This window comes from Centruroides vittatus, unplaced genomic scaffold (assembly GCF_030686945.1).
Source record: "Centruroides vittatus isolate TY-2023 unplaced genomic scaffold, ASM3068694v2 contig_749, whole genome shotgun sequence".
Lineage (NCBI taxonomy): Eukaryota > Metazoa > Arthropoda > Arachnida > Scorpiones > Buthidae > Centruroides > Centruroides vittatus.
The window spans coordinates 182,330-203,084 of NW_027122485.1; the positions used below are offsets into that span (position 1 = coordinate 182,330).

The following is a 20,755-nucleotide window of genomic DNA, read 5'->3' on the forward strand; positions in this document are numbered from 1 at the left end:
AGATATTATCATCTAAAATAGTTGACCCATTTTTACTATTTAGAATATTTTTTTTAAAAGTTATTTCCAAGGCATGTGTTAATTAATATTTTTACAATATTAGCTTTAAAAATATACAATAATATACAGTAATATTTAATTATTAGTTCGTTAAGATTAATGATTATAATTGATTTGTAATATTACAACTATGATTGAGCTGGTTAACATTTTTTAAGCAGATAAATTTCAACATCATTCAACACTCTTAAAGTTATCCAACGTTATTTTGTAAGCAAATTATTTAATAATTAAAAGTGCATTTTTTTGCCAGGCTCAATTGGACATATGCTTTGATTGGAAATTTTAACTTATGTAACAGATAATTATTTAACAAGTAAGTTAACAGTTTAATCGAATTCTGATATTTTAAAATATTTATGGAATATGCGGAAAATGTATCAATGTATTAAGGAGATTATGGAAAGAAAATCGTGTTAAGCGTTGAAATGTTTAAAGTTATAAGACAATATAAGATAACTGATTGCAAGTAAAGAATTTTAGGTTGCTCCTTCGAGCGATGAGGATAACTGAATGAATACTAATACTTTGTAGCTTGTTTTGAAATAGATACCAAATTATAACTTAAACTGACGAAGAAGGCGGGGTTTGGTATGTGATGAAACGGAAAAATCACAAATCTATAGGATATCCGTATGACATCAGATTCGCCTACGTTATTTACGTTAGATAAGTGAATTAGTTACATGGAAGTTCTCCATTACTTAGATTAAAATTAAATGTTTCCCGTTTTCCTGTAATATATTAATAAAGTGACTAAGCTATAATATAAAATTTTCCAATCTTTTACGAAAACAGTCAATAATTTAAAATTTCAAAATGGTGGATTATAATCCAAATTTTTAATGTTTCAATTAGTTAGAAAAATAATTTTTACTTTTAAATAATGAAAACATCATCATAAAGTTAAGTTTAAAATAATTTCCTAACCAAAAATTTTGTAATAAACGAATAGCATACGAAAAAATTTTTAAATTTTATTTTAATTAAAATTAACCAATCAGAGAGCGGGATTCTAACTGAAGAACCGTAAGCAGAAGCGAAAGAAAAGGAAAAAAATTAAATTAATTTTAAATTAGTATCGACTTGAATTCATTACAACTAATTAAAAATTGCGTTAATATTTTAAGCATTGTAATTTTAAAAAGTTTAGAGAAATTTGTTATCTCTTATCTCTTCTGAGATCAACATCATTTTCGAACTAAAAAATTCTTTCTCTGTGATAAAACGGAAAAATAACATCATTAAAGTTATCACAAAATTCGCAGAAATTACAAGCAATAAATAATTAAATATATTGGTTGTATAATAAAGATTTTGTTTAATTTTTCTCTCGCTCTGATGTCATCGCTCTTAAGCTTGAATTATAAAAATTTATTATTAAAAGATTTTAAAAATCTAGCAACATTCGATAACAATTAGAGAAATATTTTTAATTTAATGAAAAATGTTAGTGTTTTCATAGAATACAAATCTAGCGACTTTTTCATAGAAGACAAATTATATTAATTAATTTTTGTATTTTATGATTGTCATGACGTCATGGTAGCAGCCGACGAAGAAAATATGTAATTTTCGTTAGGAAAATGGAAGTGAAACTCGTTAACGTTAATCCGTAACTCTTAAAAATGGATTAAAGTAAATAATACAGTGTATTATTGAGCACGGTAGCGAAAATTACTAATGTTTATAAAGCATAACGCGTGACGTCACTCATTTCGAAAAATGTAATTGGGGAATATACAAATAAACGAGAAGGAAAGAGAGAAGCGCTAAAAAATGGTGTATTTTTTGACGTGGTAAAATTTAATATTAAGTAAAACACGCGTCAATCGTTATTTGATGGAGAGGAGCGGTGCTAATTTTTATATCGGGAGAGATTTGTAGTTAGTATATGACATCATGGTAGTGTATCGATTCCCGTGCTACCCAGACGAGCAAAATAGACTGTTCCACAGCCAATACACTCGCAGCGCACGCTTCCTTCAGTTGAGATTGCACGATCTCTCGTAGCAAAAGTCAGTTGGCTAAAGGCAAAGAGGGTGGCTGCTTCTCTGTTCTCCTCTGATTTCTTCAGTGGTGTGTCGTCTCTAACTTACCTGGCACTATGGAAAGGTGTTGACACAGTGGGCGCTACTCACCAAAACTTTAACCGAATGATAGAATCGAAGTGGCCGGCGAGGCCAGGTGAATTAAGGTGGCGTACGTGTGATTACTTGTTGTACGCAATGTACAAAAATTTGAACACAATAAATCGGGTTGTATAAAACGTGTACATATTACAACTCGACATGGCCTTAAGTGTAGTGTACTCCACGTTCTTCGTCCTCGTCATCAGGATAGGTAAGTAAAATCCTCTTTTAACTCCGTTTCTCTTTTAAGTGCGGTTGAGGTGAGACGCCCATTGCGGAATTTGCGGGCCAATCCCCCTATTTAAAGTGTCGAGGGGATAACGTGCGCGCTTCGAAGAGTGCTCCGTCCTATGCCGGCTTTTACGAATTGATATTTTATCGATGTGCAATAGATTTCCATAGATTTTCACTCGCGTAAGACATTACAGGGTGACGAGAAGGGATAGCATTGTTTCGCGCCAATTTTTTTCATTTTCACCCGCGAGGAATGCGACATTTCGGGTCACGAGTCTGCAATGCAGTCACGGCAATTTTTGGCTTCGGAAAAAAGAATATTATGAAGCATTTCGATTCGAATAATATGCGAGGGTTATGAATTGCTAGGATGGTTTTAAGAAGGACGATCGAATTGTACCGGAACACAGCGTTTGCCAATCCCGGGACCAGCTGGACACACTGGAGCCGTGCCGTGCAGACACGTCCGTTGATGGCAGCTCTTATCATATCCCCCTTTGTCGTCTTCCTCTTCAAAGGGCGGAGCAACCTCCAGCATTCTGGCGTCAGAGGAACTTTGATTAAGAAAGGATGTTCCGCCGTACCTGTCTGCATTTCTATGCTACTTGGGTTTGGCCCTTCAATTATGCTGCACCTCCATTTTTTAACTTCACTTTACGCCTTTTAACTTTTCAAACTTTCTCGAAAAGCGACGTACTTCTCCTACAAGCTAAGATGCACGACTAGGCAACGACTACGGTCGCGTATGAATGAAAATTATCATGGTTTTTTAATAAACACGTCGTGCAAAGAATGCAAAAAAGTTAGCAATCCGTTTATTAGCAAAGCATCCGCTGTTTTCAAATTAATACCAGCTTCTCGAAAGCATATCGAAGATTTAATAATGCAAATCATTATCTTTTTTGGATTGGCAAAAATTGTAATAGGATTCTTTCAAGCAACTTTACTTGGCTGAAATCTGTTCTTAATCGACTAGTAAACTAATAAAAAGTTTATATTCAAATCGAAATTTCACTCGTTTAACATTGTTTTTTTGTAAAAAATTTCCAATTGATCATTGCAATTTATTAATTGCATCCTTGGATCTGAAAAGCTTTTCTGGGTTTTAAGAGTGCATTAATAGTAAACGATAAGTAATGACTAAAATCGATCACAGATCATTAATATGTCATCAAGATCGATTTTAGTAGCAAAACTAATTATGATTTCGAATTAATGTTGAACAGAGATAAGGATGACGTCATAAGATAGTTTGAAAATCTGTTAATCTCGTTATTAGAATTCTCAAGTATGCTATTTAAAAGTAAAACTAAAAATTTTATGCGAAAAATGTTAAGAACGATATTTTTTTAAACTAGAAAGCCATTTATATATGAAATGCGAAGGAAAAAAATGAAACATTAAACAACGTTAAGAGATATCGAAAATTCGGACTTGACTGCATTCTGTTACGGTTTATAAATTTTACAATTTATGAGCAGAGGATTTTTTTAATAGTTTTCTCTCTTGTTTTCGCATTAATATTAATAAAAGAAGGTAAAACGGTGCGAATTTTATTGATTTTAATTTGATAGATTTAAAATCAAAAGCTCCGGTTATGAGATTAAGAAATTTTTAAAACCGATTTCATTTTTTAAAAAAATATATAAAAGCTTATATTTCAAAAGTATTGATTTTCAAATTTATAAAAGTACTTTATAAATCGAATTTATTTCTAAATAATTTTTTTAGAAAGATTTTAAAATATCGCAAGAATTTTTATACTCAAATCTTAACCCTAATTCGACGATGTTGCTATGGTAACGATTCTTAGAAAATAGTTATTCGATATTATTTCATTAGTTATTATAATAAATCGAGAAAAATAGAAATTTAATTAAATTTTTATTTCGGAAGAAATTTTATGATGCTAATCGTGGTTATTAAAGGGAAATTAATAAGCATTACTTTTATTCGTGCTGATTGGTAGAGAGTTGCCACGTGATCGAATTTAAATTTTTTTTGGTCTATTGATGCATATTTTAATATTCACTTTAAGGATTGAAAATTAGTTCTTTATAATTGCGTGCATATAGCGGTTGCAAAGTGTTTCTTGAAACTATATAAAATTTCCATTGATTTTAGACCGAATGCTGTAGTATACTTAAGAAATATATGCTGTTCTGCTACTTTATATATCATTCTGTACGTATACATGAACGCGTAGAAAAATATAAATTTTATATACGTGTGTAGAAAAAACTTAAAATTCGGACGTAAAATGAAATCAAATCTTAAAATAACTCGATGGATTTAAGCATTTATTATGCTAAATTGAAGTAAATTTTTAAATCTTTCATCAAGAAAGAACAATTTGCGAGATAATTCCTTTTAAATCTATCACAGTTAATAATAATGAAATGGTTTGAAAATGGTAAAATTAGAAATATTTCTCCCTCCTTTTTAGTTAATTCTTACTTTGAAGATCCTTACAAACTTCGAAACTGTTAAGTTATTTGATAAAACAAACGTTATGAAAAGGCTGACTTTTTCCCGTATTTTCATCAGAATTTTCTGTCTTAGTGAGTATTATCACTATCCAAATTGGCTTTTTCTTAGTAAAATTTCCAGAATATAAGTATAAATAAATTTCCGTTAGTATAAATATTTTATGTCAAAATATTTATATTAACGTAGATATTCCAAAATGTCTTCGCTTTCTCATAATTTCAGTTTTATTCTGTTTTCCCCTAATTAAAACATTAGGGGAAAAAATATTGCTGCATATTGCCTGTGTAAATAAGTTTTAATGCATTAAAGAAAAACAAAAGAATCTGTATTATATAAATATAGGTAAAATATTTGAATTTATTGAATTTAGTTATAAAATGTTTTTTGTTTGTACACTGAAACAAGATTCCAATAAAATTATGTAACTAGAGATAAGGTCGTAATTTAAAAACTAAGATTTTTATACTTTTTTTTCAGCAAATATTTAATTCTTTTTTTTTAAATTTTGAAATTACATTTTGATTTTTAACAAAAAGTTGTCTTAAATTTTTAAGAATGTTTTAGCAATTTTAGTTCTATCTCCATTGAGTAACTATAAAATTAACTTATACACATTTAAGTCATGTGCTGCTTTGAACCAATCTGTAAATTCTACACAGAATAAGCTAATTTTCAAATTTTTCCTGATTTTATAAAACGAATTTTAGAAAATCTAGTCTCAAAATGACTCAATTTTTTTATTATAAAATTTAGTTTAGAAAAAAATATATATAGTTTATTTAATTTTTAATCAAAATAGAATTTAATTTAGGAATTTTTTAGAATGTTTTTAAAAGTAGATAACTAACTAAATCTTAAAAATAAAAAGTTTATTCTCTTTTATAAATGGTTTAAATTAATGAAATTTGTAGAACGTGTTCAAATATTTGTAAATTAAATTTTCGTCTGCATTATTTCTAGCAGTTTTGCTCCTGAAAAATTCAAGTATTGAAAGGTTTTCAATCTTGGAATAGAGGAATTTCAGTAAAACCCTTTTTTTTATATTTTTTAATATTGTTACAATATTTTTTTTTCTAGTAAAATTGTAATGGAATTCCCCAAACAATTCCATTAAACCAATATATATTGGATAATCTTATCAAACGAGTTATATGCTCCAGTGAATTTTCATTTTAGTTTTAAGCAAATTTTAGAAGAGAATAAATTACCTATTTTTACGCTCTATGCATTGCTTCAATCAGAAATAAGCTTTTAATTTCACAAGAATTTAGTTGTTATATGGGGCAGAAACAATTTTCGAAAATTGCAATTTTTCCTCATTTCCTCTTCCTCCAGCAAAAACGAATTCTTACATTTGATACATGTATTAAACATTAAAAAATTTTATATAGGGGAAATCTGGCAAGCAACCAGATCTTGTCTATCACTAGTCTGGAAAGCACTCTTGCCAACTTATCGCATAGAAATTTAGTTTCCTCCATTTTAGTCATAAGCAATTCGGAATACTCGAATTTTCGAAATTTTCTCGTGCTGTATTTCTTAGTATTCGGCTTGTTTTAGAATCCAATTTTGATATATCATTGATCCAATTTTATAGTTGTATTTCTATTTATAACAGCTAACCTAGATATAAATTCTTTTCCGTGTATTTAGGATGATTCGATTTCTCAAATGCACGTGTGCAACATCAATAACTGTTGCGCAACACTGCAATAATTCATAACTCAGGTACGATTCCTCAAGGCTGAATTCTGATCAGTATTGGATGAATTTATTAAATTTTACCAATTTTGAAATTTATATATGCAAGAATTAATTTAAATAGGTCAGATAAGATGCTTCATTCTTACTTTATTGCTCGTTTCCTGCATCAAATTCAGCTTGGTCTTCACTTTTATCGAATGCCGTCCCGACGTAATAACGTCGTCTTCTCATTTTAATTCCGTTCAGTTCATTTCAATAGTTTTAAACTTTTCAATAAGAGAGACAATTAAGTCACGTTTTTATTATTTAGATTGCTGACTATGAAGTTCAGCATGCTTTGATTCAAACATAAGGTGTCTTTTCACCTGTTTCCTGTCAACTGTTCATCTCGCAACTATACATATGTCGAACACAACACAATAAACTATAAAGAATTCCACATGGTGGTGGAAAATAATAAACCGACCATTTGTGACCTTTATTGTAGGGCGTGGCCGTCTATTCTTTGTCCAGAACTAAGAACACAGCGCCCATCCTCGCTATTCTGCGCTCTTGTCGATCAACCATTGCCATAATTGGATCAATAAAGCGGTCATCGGATTATTTCTTACTTTTACATATTGATACTGTTCATACTCCAGCGTAATTGATATGGCATAAGACGTTTTGAAAATCTAGCCTCTTAATCCTATTCTTTGCATTCTTGAATCTTCCTATTTTCTTTTTAATAAACTTTTTATAAGTTAGTGACAGGTGCACGGAAAAGTGAATTGAACTCCAGTGTACGATCTTTCGTCACCTGTTTACCAGAAATGCGAATTTGTTCTTCACTTCGATCGATCAGTTACTTTTGATGGTTCTTCCCTATTTAAAGACAACTAGTTTAACGTCTGGTGGTCCTAGGGGACAATCGGTTGTCGTGGCAACCATCGAGTACAATTGATCCCTTTTTATGGACCGTTCGCTTGTTGATCTCTTCCAAGCTCACTACTTCCGAAAAAGTTTCAAGGCGTTCTTTGCCTGAGAAATTGTTTTGGGTTTTTAGCCTCCTCGAAAGGCGGGTAACAATTCCCAAATTGAATCTTAACACTTGAGGCTCGTAACTTCTCTTCTTTTATCTTATCACCCTAGAACACGTGTGATTTACTAATGTTATATCAGCAATTATAATAGCTGGGATCTCTGAATATTGTTTATTTTCAAATCAGTTCGCCGATTACTGGAATCATTTTTTTATAATGACTAAATCGTTCATAGTTAGCTTAACTTAATGCCCCATTGGCACGCGATTTATTTCTACCAACGATAGCAAACTTTCGATTTCAGTCACGTGTTGCACGAAAGCATTTAGCTATTCCTACTCCACATCTGCCACAAGAAATACGAAAAGAACTCGAAATTATAACTACAGACTAAATTGTAATATTGCTTTTGAAATTCTTTCCACAATTCGGATAACTTTCAATATTTTTATTTGTCCAAATATATTATTATATTTGTGATTGATTGATGGCGAATAAATCGCATTTAACTTCGGTATCTTTTTTATGAATTGGATTTTATATATTTTACCAAGATTTATTGCTCGGATTTTTTTTCTTTGTACTTCTATCTCTGTACTTTAATCTGAGAAATTCCTCAGAAGCGCTTTAATAATACGACGATATTGCTATCGCTGGTGCAGTATAGGTTAGGAGTTGACTTGTCACAGCCATTGATGCAACCAGGTAGAATCTCGACTCTTTTCTTTATTATATTTTCGGTTACAACTGCGTGCAGTGGAGCATATACTCAAAAGTAAATTCCTATGTAAAGCTGGCATTGCTAGTCTTTTCCGATACACGTCGCGTGTAATTTTTTTCTTAATTCGCTTCGTTGCTCGATCCATTACTTTTGAATAGCGAGACAAAAATAAAAATGCTTTTAACATTCTCTAAACCCTAACCAGGTGAGCAGTAACTATTGAGAAAGCTTATGTTAAACTGAATTAATAGAACCGCATTTTTTAATGATGAAGCGGCTGCTCTTTCGTAGTTCAAGGGATCATTCGCCTCATTAACTACACATTACTCCTCTATAACATGCGGAGGGAATGCATACCGAGTTAGCCAGCATTGTACTGCTCGCTTTGTTAAAGTTTAGGAACAGAACTCCAGTTTCAGACTGGGTGTGGTGTACAAGAACGTTTCTCTTTTCCCGACGACAAGATCTCCGCGGACGTCTTCATCTGGTGACATTCACCCTCGATCACGTGACGCTCTGGACTTTATTGACCCGTTGCATCAGGCCCCCGAGCGTCTGTGTATCGCTGTTGTCATGGTAACAACCTGGTGGGAAAACTCCCCTTTTGCTCAGCACTAAAAGTGGATTAGAGTATAACGAGTATTAAAATGGATCAAGAATGATTAGCATTCAAAAGTAGCTTCATGAAATCGCGCCTCTTAACTGTTAAAGCTTGATCGTACCGATCATTTTATCGGGCTATTTATAAACGTAATTAGACGAAACGAGGAAAGCGGTGTATTAAGCTAAATCCGGTTACGACTTTGACCGGCTCGAATTAATTCTCCAAGATGTATAGAAAACTTCTGTAAGTGACAGTCACGTCGATTCTTCTCCAAAGGAGATCTAAAATTGGTCCGAAGAAGTTCACTTTGCCGGTAGAATAGTTATCGAGCTACATCAGATTAAGGGACAATCAAGTGAATCATTTCCTTTCACCGACTCCGTTATAGGGGACACACCTTAAAACATCGATTGCTTTATTTCCTGCACCACTATGACAAGATTTCCTTATGAAAAACCGAAATATCTGTTATCTTATCGATATAGTTTCAGATAATTTTACTCTAATAGGTTCAAAATTAATTACTAGTGACTTATTCTGTCTTTGCTTTCGTTAATAATTTACGTGTATTGTTAAACATTCCAATTTAACGCTAGAAGAGGATGTTTCATTAATAATCTCGTAGGTTCTTCTAGTACTTCGCAAATTGCGATCTTAACGTATCCTTGTTACTGCGCTTGTTAATGGATATTTAAAAGCCAAGAAAATGAATTTTCCATCTATTACGGATTTGTTGCAACGTAACGTCAGGCCTTTTATCTTTTTAGTCGGCGCCACTAGTATGGCTATTCATTATCAATTTGTACTTGTCTATACAGAGACAAAAACAAAAAAAAAAATTATGTAGAGATCAGGAAGCGAGGAAGTTTTGCTTCCTGTGGGTTAGGCTTCCACGAAATTCAGCATTCGACCCGCTAGCAGGATAAGTCCTATTCAGAATTTACTATGACTGATTTAATTCATTGACTCTGTAGGGATGAGCGTGCGCTTGTTGCGCTACACGTTAACGTACACCTCAATGAAAGTCCCTCAGGAAGGCCTAATCGTTCACACTGCACTATGATGAAATTATGAATGTAAAGTAAAATTGTTTCTAGAAATATTTCCTGTCAACTTAAGGAGTAAACAGGATACAGTAGAGGTAGTCTTCTGTTCGACGTCATTTAAGATAGCTTTTTCCACGCTTCTCTGCTAATAATTGGCACGAATCCTGGAGGATGAATCTAAGTACAGTCAATATTTCACACACTGTCGACGTCCAGCTGTCCCAGGTGGTTAAATCCGGACTGGACGCACCAGGATATCGGCGAATTGTTCTCTATAGGAAGGAAATATTGCTTCAAATACAATCACAATTAACGAAACTGCAACAAATATTAATTTACATACATATAAGAATACTTCATAGGTATAATTTAAGACGGACGGAGAATGCAGATAGTGCAATCGTCCATCCCCTGACTCTCCAAAGTGTGTTGACCCTGGCGCGTGCCGGACATCCGTCCAGCTGTTCCATTCACTGCTCGGGGTCAGTTCCTCCTTCGATTATCTCTGGGCCATACAATCCCCCACTATAACAATTTCATTCTCTCGTTTTATCGTACGTTTGACATACAGGTGCCATTGATAGTCATCCATCTGCTCAAGATGTGACACGAGGATGTCTGAATGCAATAAAGGTACTTGGGCTTTTCCTATTAGTTTGCACGAAAAAGCTAACTATGCATCCGTTAGTTTAAGCCCTTCCAGTTATTATACGAACTTTGAATTTCGGGAAACTGCTCTGCCAATCAATGAAGACGGCGATACGGATGCTAGACTGTCCGTTTTCGTCTGGAGTCCGTCTGACGCCCGTCTGCAACGTCGCATAACGTGTCCGGCAGAGTACTTTAATTTGTTTTCATGCCATTAGGAGCAGTTTGAGTTTTCTTACTCGCAGATGGTTTTTATATACGGACATACATTATCGGAAAATGGCACGCGTCGGCTATAAAAAAAGGAAAATAGTTAAAATCTGCTGCCAGTATGGTTCCCCGTTAGACGCGTGCCCATTGGTGGATCGACGGAAACAGCTGAAGGCACACAGGTGCTAGCAATGGTTCGGCCCACGCTCCATTGATGCCACCTGCTCGGCACTAGCACGTGCAGGAACTCGTTCCTATTTTACTTCTCTTGCTGAGCGATGACTGTGAGGACTTGGCCAGTCTAGGTCGGCATGTGGCCTGTTATTTTGATATCGATCTTGCATTCAGGTAAGTCGGTTTTTCAAAATTGATATTGATATAGAACCTAGCTAGTTAGGTCGATATCACTTCATAATACTAACCCATATTTTTGCATGTTTCTGGCCGTAGTCCAACTATATCCATTAGTTGTTATCTCTAGTCCTAACGTTTATTTAATTACGAAGGGCTCTCATAAGACCAGACTAATGTTGGCCCGCGGCGAAAGTGGTTTCAGGAATGCCTCTCATCCAGTTAAACTAGATTATTCTTCAAAAAAGTTTGGCTTCTTTTTTTTTAAATTAGACGTCTACTGAATTGGACGGGCGTAACGCATTTTTCTACTATTAATTAAAAATCGAACTTTTAAAAGTACATAGATTAATTATAGAGCAGTCTTAATCCTTTCTGAAACGCTCTCCGTGAAGTCAGCCATGTGCATGCAATAAAAATGACAAGCGATTCGTCTTCCTACTTAAAAAATTCTCCCGGGTTCAAAATATTCTGCTTCTACGGTATTAATTTGAGTTCGTCCGATCGATTTATCGATAAGTTATTACTGAAATTACACCTATTGAACTTTAATGACCAGAAACCGAACTAGCTGTCTGGTCTCGCTTCATACTATCAAATGCTCTTGAAGAGAATAAATAATGGAAGTTTCCGATAGCTTTATCGAGAAGTTACCTAATGATGATTATTCCAATAAATAAATTTTAAAAAATGTTTTCGGCAAAACTTGTAATTTTATTGAATTTTTGTAACTTCTTAATATTAAAATTGATCAAAACTTTTATTCAGAATTTTTTTTACTTAAAATTTTTTTTAGTTACTAAAAATATTCAAGTCATTCTATACGAAGTTTGTTTAATTAACAAAGTCTAAAACAGCGATTACCTTCTTTTATTCTGCTTATTTAATGTTTTGAATAATGAATATACTCCAGTATCTCATTGCCAAATCGAATTGCTGATTTTTATATAACTTATAGCGTACTTAAAATTATGATTTTATTATTTACACAAAGAAAATATATTAATGTATACTTTTCCTCCCTCTAATTTTGTAGCTACAGGTATTCAAATAGACAGAGGATATCAAGTTGCACTGATAGAGGCACTTAATGTATACAACACATCTTACAGAGGCCTTGACTTAACCGATGGTTACCATGGTAATAATAATAATTACAGATATTCGCCAGCTGTATTGCTAAGAGGTATGTAATTTTTTTTCTATTATTCTATAAACCTGATCCGATATTTTAACAATTTCTCCATAATGTAAAATACATTGAAAGGTTTCACTCGTTTTTTTTCTAAAACGGGGAAAAATCTAGTTGATACATAACCGTTAACAATAAGGGTACAACCGTCGTGTTAACGGAAATGTAAATAAACGTGACATGCAAGTAGAGAAAATAGAAAAGAGGCAGATTTCTTCTGTTTTGCAACTTAATAGTTTATTCTGCAAAGGTTTGCTTGTATTAGCCACCTGTGTCGCTGCCCCGGACATCTGGTAGCATGTAGTAAAGTCAACCCCCTCTTCTATACGCTCGTGCATATGGTGCGACGGTGAATTGTCTTTCGCAGAAACCAGACGCGTGGAATATTGTATTATCTACAACAATTCATACGCCCCGTTTTTATAGGAACCTCGCCGGCGTAATATGACCCGAGGTGATGTTTGGGAATTAGGCGATTCAATAGTAGTCTATAAATCATCCAGTCCCCCAATCTGTTAGTACAATTGTTTAGGGATGTGTAATTGCCCCGGCAAATTACGCTGGTTGACATGATTAGTAGGGGCTGACCTTAGGTGATGGGACGAGGTCGACTCGATGTCGCCTTTCAGTGATCGAAGCGACTGAGTAAAGTTTCCATCTCCCAAACAACTTAAGACTCATATCAATCGATTTTTCTTGTAACTGTTTATATATATATTATTCCGTATCTACCATACATAATAGTTTTATAGGTCCCTTTTTGAAAATATGAGTGCTGTAAATTGCTGTAGAATAATAACAGCTGACGATAAATTTTTCCGTGAATAAGTCTACTAGACATTTTTCGTGGTATAATTCAGTTTAATATGCGCTCAATATTTTATCTTAATTTATAACTTAGTGAAAAAATAGTTTAAACTTGAAAAATTTAGTAATGTTTAAGACTTATGATGTGCTTGTGTATTATTTTTTTAAAGGAGATCTAAGGGAACTTAGATTACCCACGGAAACCTGTAAGAAAGCATTGAGTATACTCTCGCGAAGCAACGAATTCACTCTTATGGCTACTTTGAGGCAAGAACAGAGGAATGCTGGCACGATATTGGCTTTTTCTGAAGGTAATAGCAGGTAGGTTTTGTGACTGCTTTTCCCCTTTTTATGATTTTCGTATTACTAACAGAACGTTTTTATTGAAAACAGAATTCTATAAAATTCTTGTTTTATAAAATATGAGTGTGCGTAAATAATTTAATATTCTTTCAAAAATGTTTTTCTGGAGTTTTTTCATACTTTTATCTGTTCAAAGTTACTTGGAATATTAGTAAGGAAGGAAAAGTATTTGTTTTGCTGAATATAAATTTTGAAAAACGCATTTCAAATAAATGCAACGTATAAAAATATATAAATCTTCAACAAATTTTACATGTAAATAATTTAACGTGTGCTTTTTTACTTTTTAAAAATATTTTTCTTGAAATAACATTGTTTTGCTTAACTAATTTATTTAATGGTAGTAGTTAGCAAGTACACTTAGTTCATTTTTAAATGTTTTTCATATATTTTTACTTATGAGAGGAAACAATATTTTAACTTTTCCAGGTTTTTAGAATTGCAAAGCAGTGGAAGAAAAAATGAAATTAGATTGCAATATTACCATAACAACCTGAGCCACATGGAAACATTTCCTTATCACTTAGCTGATAATAATTGGCATAAACTTTCAGTAACTGTTAGTGGAAATAATGTTGCCATTTATGTGGACTGCAGTCTTATTTATAAAAGAGTTATTAATGACATTGATAGGAGTTTTACCAATAGGAATGTCACTTTATGGCTGGGACAAAGAAATACCAAGCACTTCTTTTTCAAGGTAAGAGATATTTTAAAAAAATTGGTAATACATATGTATTTTGAACTGAATATGCATTTTTTAGAAATTTTTCTAAATGATGATGTAGGTGAATAAAAATTGTATAAATAAATCTTAACATTCAAATAAAGGTTTTTTTTTGTGCACTGATAGTCTCTTCTTTCAATACAGTCAACACTAGAAATGAATTAATTATACATTCTGTTTATAAAATAATATTGCAACCTAAAATAAATCATTAATATCTCTACTTTAAATGTGTACAATGTAGCATTTCATAGATACTCAACAAATTTATTTTTAATAGTATAAATGAACGTAATGAAATCAAACAATTTCAGATATTTATTTATGCTATTTAAATTTCATATTTTTTTAAAGTTTTATAGCACATTACTAATTTTATATATAACTATACACTATATAAGCAGCTTCAAAAATATGAAAAAATTTAATTTGAACTTCATATTTTAATATGTAATATAATGTTACCTATATTCTGAGAATATTAGTAATAGTTAAGTTGGCAATTGGCCATATTTATACCTGCAAAGTATATTACTTGGCTACTGGCCATAAAATAATCATATTGCATATTTAGAAAATTTTTAAATTTGGTCTTGCTAAAAATAGTGAATTCATAGATCAATTTTATTGAAATGAATGATTAAAATTTAAAAGTGAATATTCATGTTTGTTGTTTGTAAAATAAATTATTCTAATACATAAATTTTATTTTACAGTACTTTCATTCATCAAACTCATCATAATGGGATAAGTTTTTGATTTAGTATTATTCAGGGTTGAACTTGAGGGGCATTGGTAATCTGCAGCATTTCTATGCAAGATCTTTTAGTTCTATCTACCTAAATCTACAGTCATACTAAAATATATATTATATACACACTTAGATACCCACACTACACTATTTAACAGCTGAATGTAATAATTTGTACAATTTTGTGAATAAAATAGTTCAGTGCCTCAATTTTTAAAATATCATTATGGATATGCACCTAGCATTATTTTAAGATTTGACTTATTTCAAGTTGATCATCAATTGTCATGAATCTTTCATTTTTTTAAAAAGTAAATTTGACCTTTTTGCAAATTTATTCTAAAAATATCTTAATGAATGTGCTTTTTTTTTTTCCAGGGATCTTTACAAGATGTTAGAATAATAGGAAGGCCTCATGGATACACATTGCAATGTTCTAATTTAGCAACTGGCAAGTAATTGTTTTTATAAATCTTTGTTCAAAAGAATAGAAATGTAAACAATATCTAGTTAGTCCCAAATTTCTCAAATTGAAACCTAGCAAATCTAAATATACCAAAAAAAACATTACAAAATGAATATTGCCATTTTACATTACTATAAATTTATCAATCGTCCATATCTAATTTGTAAATATATGAAAAATTGTTTCTACTTTTACTGTTTTAAATTTTTTAGAAAAGTTTGGAGAGCAACACAAAGTAAAAGTTAAGTCTCACAATAAAATAGTCTTAGAATGCATCAAGATTACAATTAGTGGACACTTTCCCATGGTTATGCTTTATTTCTCATTTTTTGGGTATTAAATTGCCATCTTAATGGGACAAGTAAGATCAAATTTCCATAAAACAATATATTAAAATTTATTTAGAACTACCTTGTATTGGTTTTTACTTATCTCAAAAATGGTCTTATTTGGCACCTAGACTTAAAAAGTTTTCAAATCAATATTGAGATTTTTAACTTAATTTTCTTGAATATTTTTGTGCTTGGTATAATTATATTTGTGCTTCTTAGAAAACAATATCTTGAGCATAAGTGAAGATACTCAAGGTATTGTTCTTACATTTGAATTCTAAAAATGTAAGAACAGTAATCTCCAATAATTGAAAATTAACTTAAGCTTAAATTTTGATGGTGGAAGAAAAATGTGTGTAGATGCTCTCACTTCTTCAAAAAGGAGTTTAAGATTCTAAAGTATTGATTTAGAACCTCATTTCCTTTTTAGGAAACAATTATCATTTAATTAGGAAGGTCAGGTAATCACATTAACTTTATAGCAATAACTAGCTGATCAGCGAGGTAAAACTAAAATCAGTGAAAATTCTGGTTTTCTCGACTGTAACATTAACATTGAAAGGACACTGTTTCAACAAAAGAAATTAAAGAATTTGAAAAGACTAACCATATCATTAAAGAAAGACCATACCAGGTGGATGAAAGGAAAATGGATAAGTTGGCAAACAAATGTATAAAGGATACAGTACTGAATAAAGCTGATGTGCTGATAGTCTGAGGTGTTAAAACATCATTTCATTGTAAAATAAACACATTAAAGATGCAGTTTCAACAAAAGAAAAGAACTTGGAAGGATATGTTAATACAAATTTTAATAAGTCCTAATTTATTATAAATTAATTTCAATTATTATAAGAATTCATCTTGTGTTGCTTCTGTTATCTTTAACAACTGGGGACAGGAGTGAGGAACCCACAGCCTTTTCTTTTAGTATAGCTTGATAAAATACCTAAATTTAACTTATTTTATCACAAACTTTCTTGGTTATGAAAACCTTTTCCCATTTTTTTCAATAAGTGTGTTAAATTAAGTACTAGAACTAATATTATTGACACATGTATACTAAGTACTTATGCAGCCTGCAGTACATCATGTGGCCTTAATTTCTTTTGAAAAGAGAATGTGGCCTTTAGATTAAAATAAATTCTAACTTGAGTTAGATATACTTGGAAGTAAGAAATTTTGGCAATTTTTAAACTTCTAATTAAAAGCTGAATGAATAAGTGAACATTGCTTCAGTTATTCATTGTTAGTTTTTTTCATTTATTCATTTTGACTATTTAGATTTAAAATTATATTTCAAAATAAATTTCTTTAATTTTTCTTAAAAATAAATGTCCTTTTTTAGATAATTTACACTCAAGTATCAAACTAAATATATTTGTAGACTTAATGTTAAGGAATAGTGACATTTTAATCCATTATAATTTCAGAAATTTTGACTTACTACCATAAATTATACATTTCTTTTTTTTCTTTTCTTATTAGAGTGTCCAACATGTGGTCAATTCAGAGAACTTCAAATTTCAGTAAAAGGATTAGAAAATCATTTACAAGAACTTATTGAAAGGGTAAGTAGCAATTTTAATTAAGCATACAACCAGAAATTTTTAAAATAACCTTTAAAATAAAAGAACTATAGCGATCCATATCTTTATTATTAACTTAGTTAGCTCAAGCCGAACAACGTATTTCAGCTGTAGAGGAATGTGAATGTCAAAAGAACTGTTTTGTTAATGGATCTATACATAGAGATGGAGCTAGATGGAAACACAATTGTGATATATGTAATTGTGTGGTAAGTATTAATATATATATATTTTTCTCTATAGAGACCTAATTTTCTATATAATTACTATCTGGGAGTTTTTTGCTCTAAATTATTCTTTAAAATCAAAAATGCTTAAAGACTATTTTCATATTAAATATTTTCAGCGAGGAGTTTTAAAATGCAGTCCTATTAAATGTGGCCCTTCTCAATGTAAGAATCCTGTAATTTTGGAAGATGATCCATGTTGTCCAGTTTGTCGTAGTGAGTATTCAGATTTAATTTGTTTTTGTGTGTAATTAAATGTAAACTTTAATTCTAATACAATAAAATATTTTGAATGATTCTAAAATTAAAAACTTACACATTTTAGGATTTCTGAATATTAACTATTAACCAACTTTTTTAATTATACTGGAAATTAGAATTAATATGAAAATTAGCACTTTAATTATTCAAAAAGTTTTTTAGAATATCAGTTTGTTTTAAAGATTCAACTAAACTTTTTTTTAGAAAATTGCTTACTAGAAGGAATTGAATATGATGATGGAGAAACATTCACTCCTCGGGATGATTGCACAGTTTGTACATGTGAAGTAAGTATTGTTTTTACTAAATTACTTTTTATTAAGTTTAATGTGATTTCATTACAATATTCTAATTACTTAGGATGGTACCACAACATGTAGAAGAGAGACTGCTTGTCCAGAATTGACTTGTCCAGAAAGTGAGCAGTTTAAAGCTGCAGATGAATGTTGTACATATTGCCGTGGTTCGTAATCAAATCTTAATGTTTTAGCAACTTTATTCCAAATTAATAGAAAAATTTGTTTTAATGTAATAATTTGAAAAGAATTAAGTTTTTGAATTTTTGCATTAGGAATGGACTTCTGTTCTCAAGGACATAAATGTCATGTTAATGCTACATGTATAAATCTTTCAACAAAACATATTTGTCAATGTAATAGTGGATATCAAGGAAATGGAACTACCTGTGATGGTTTGTCTTAAAGAACTTTTTCTACATTCACTTAATGTTTTTAAATGTAACACGTCTAAAATTTATTTTAAAATTTTAGATGTTGATGAATGCAAGACTGAAGGAGGACATTATGGCCATCACTGCCGAGTGAATACAACATGTGTTAACATTCCAGGTTCTTATGTCTGTGAATGTCTGGCAGGTTATAAAAAGTGGGATACTTTTACTTGTAAAGGTAAAAATTTGTTTATCTCAAATGATTGAAGTTAATACATTTTTTTTTTTCGTTATTTTAAGTAAAGTATGTCATTTTTAAATGGTAGAATTCAGTTATCAAAATGGACAAAATGGTTATTTAACAATGACATGTTACACTAAAACGTATTGCCATCTATAAACTTGCCAGTTGACTTTATCACGTTAAGATTTTGGGATTGATAACTTTTATTTTTTTCAGAACATGATGAATGTAGTTCCAATGAACATAATTGTGATAAAAATGCAATCTGTATCAACACCGATGGCAGTTATCTTTGTCGATGTAAGGAAGGATATATAGGGGATGGATTTGTTTGCAATCGTAAGTGATGGTATTTAAATCAATGCAGATGCTTTTGCTTTAAATTAAAAATTTTAAAAATTTTTATAGCTGTATGTAATCAAACATGTGTAAATGGAGGTCGTTGCATTGCACCAGGTGTGTGTGGATGCAGACGAGGCTATACTGGAAATAGTTGCGAAATTGGTAAGCATAATTATTTAAGTTTTAACATATGTAAAGTGATGTTAAGGTATCTTTTAATTTGTAGATATTGATGAATGCAGTTTGGGTCTTCATAGTTGTTATGCTAATGCTCGATGTGTTAATATGCCTGGTTGGTACTTCTGTGAATGTAAACATGGATTCCAAACTCGTTATAGGAACAATTCAGGAATATTATGTGAAGGTAACTGTATATCAAATATCTGAAACCTATAAATTAAATAATGCATCAATTAAAGCAGTGTTCGTTTTTTTATAATTTAATGAAATGTATATTTTGATTTATTGTTTCTTTTCTAATCATTTCTAAATGAATATACAGTACTAAACAGATATATTGTTCTATATATAGAAGCAAGAGTTAAATGATAGTTTTACTATTAAACAATAACTTTTTAAATAACTTTAATGAAAAGTTATTTAAAAACAGATTTTATAACTAAAATTGTGTTAATAATTTTCATAATGTTTTTTTAATACAAACAAGGTTTTATGACTATTTCACAATGTTAAGTAGATTTAGAAGTAATGAAGACCTTTATTTTCACATTTTAAGCAAATAACTGAATAAATTTATCTGAATAAATTATTAGACAAATTTTAATCTTTGACGTCTTTAATATCTGCTGTCTGTTAGTTTAAAATTAATAATATAGTTAACACAAAGTATTTCAAAATTAATAATTTTTAAAAATATGTTAAAGCAATATGATGTGTAAAAAAAAAAATAATAAAAAATAAAATAAAATAACATACATATAATATTGACAATTATCCAGAAATGTCTGTGTACGAAGGTTTGAAACCTTGTCATTTAATATCAGCCACAGCATGGTTTATGGATATGATTGAAGAATCAAATATGCAGATATTTTCTACCCCAAATAATAGTGGTTTGGTACAACCTCTATTTGGTTACACTATTAAAGCCGGGTAGTGGTTGCCTATCAAAAAAAGAACTCTGCAAATTCAAAGTTTCATAATTCTCATCTAATATTAGAAAGTTAGCATCAAAATTTTGCTACTGGCAAGAGCTAAGAATAGCCAATGATTTCAGTTAGCTAAATCTTTTTTGCCAGAAAAAGCTCCTGAAACAAGGCAATAAGAAATTAATAAAGCAAAAGAGAAGCTCAAAATTTTGAAACATCCTCAAAAGGTGGATGTCATTATGAATGAATTCATTTTTTAATTATATAATAATTGTTGGCTAGCTACTAGTAATGCTTTTTACATATTTGGATTCTTCAAAACTTCAGATAATTAAATAATAAAGTTAATCAAAAAGGTGCAGCTTCCTAAAAACTGTTTGGATTGCCATTTTAATGAAGAGTTATTGTAAGCCAAAGTTTTCCTGAAACTGACATTTAACAGCTGACTCATAA

General features: G+C 30.9%; 1 protein-coding gene across 5 annotated transcripts in view; it reads left to right on the plus strand.

The window, feature by feature from the left end:
• Window positions 1-1,979: 1,979 nt before the first annotated feature.
• Window positions 1,980-20,755, plus strand: part of LOC136981247 (protein kinase C-binding protein NELL1-like) — a 30,330-nt gene continuing 11,554 nt past the window's right edge. The window contains exons 1-15 of one of the 5 annotated variants that reach the window (XM_067277529.1): window positions 1,980-2,403; window positions 12,259-12,408; window positions 13,392-13,542; window positions 14,014-14,284; window positions 15,441-15,513; window positions 17,349-17,431; window positions 17,530-17,658; window positions 17,796-17,892; window positions 18,142-18,224; window positions 18,298-18,397; window positions 18,509-18,628; window positions 18,708-18,845; window positions 19,068-19,190; window positions 19,260-19,355; window positions 19,420-19,557. In XM_067277529.1, coding sequence (XP_067133630.1) covers window positions 2,352-2,403; window positions 12,259-12,408; window positions 13,392-13,542; window positions 14,014-14,284; window positions 15,441-15,513; window positions 17,349-17,431; window positions 17,530-17,658; window positions 17,796-17,892; window positions 18,142-18,224; window positions 18,298-18,397; window positions 18,509-18,628; window positions 18,708-18,845; window positions 19,068-19,190; window positions 19,260-19,355; window positions 19,420-19,557 — 1,804 coding nt within the window. In that variant the 5' untranslated portion in view covers window positions 1,980-2,351. Of the gene's footprint in view, window positions 2,404-10,431; window positions 11,220-12,258; window positions 12,409-13,391; window positions 13,543-14,013; window positions 14,285-15,440; window positions 15,514-17,348; window positions 17,432-17,529; window positions 17,659-17,795; window positions 17,893-18,141; window positions 18,225-18,297; window positions 18,401-18,508; window positions 18,629-18,707; window positions 18,846-19,067; window positions 19,191-19,259; window positions 19,356-19,419; window positions 19,558-20,755 lie in introns of those variants that run through there. The other 4 variants (XM_067277527.1, XM_067277528.1, XM_067277530.1 and 1 more) reach the window with 4 other exon arrangements.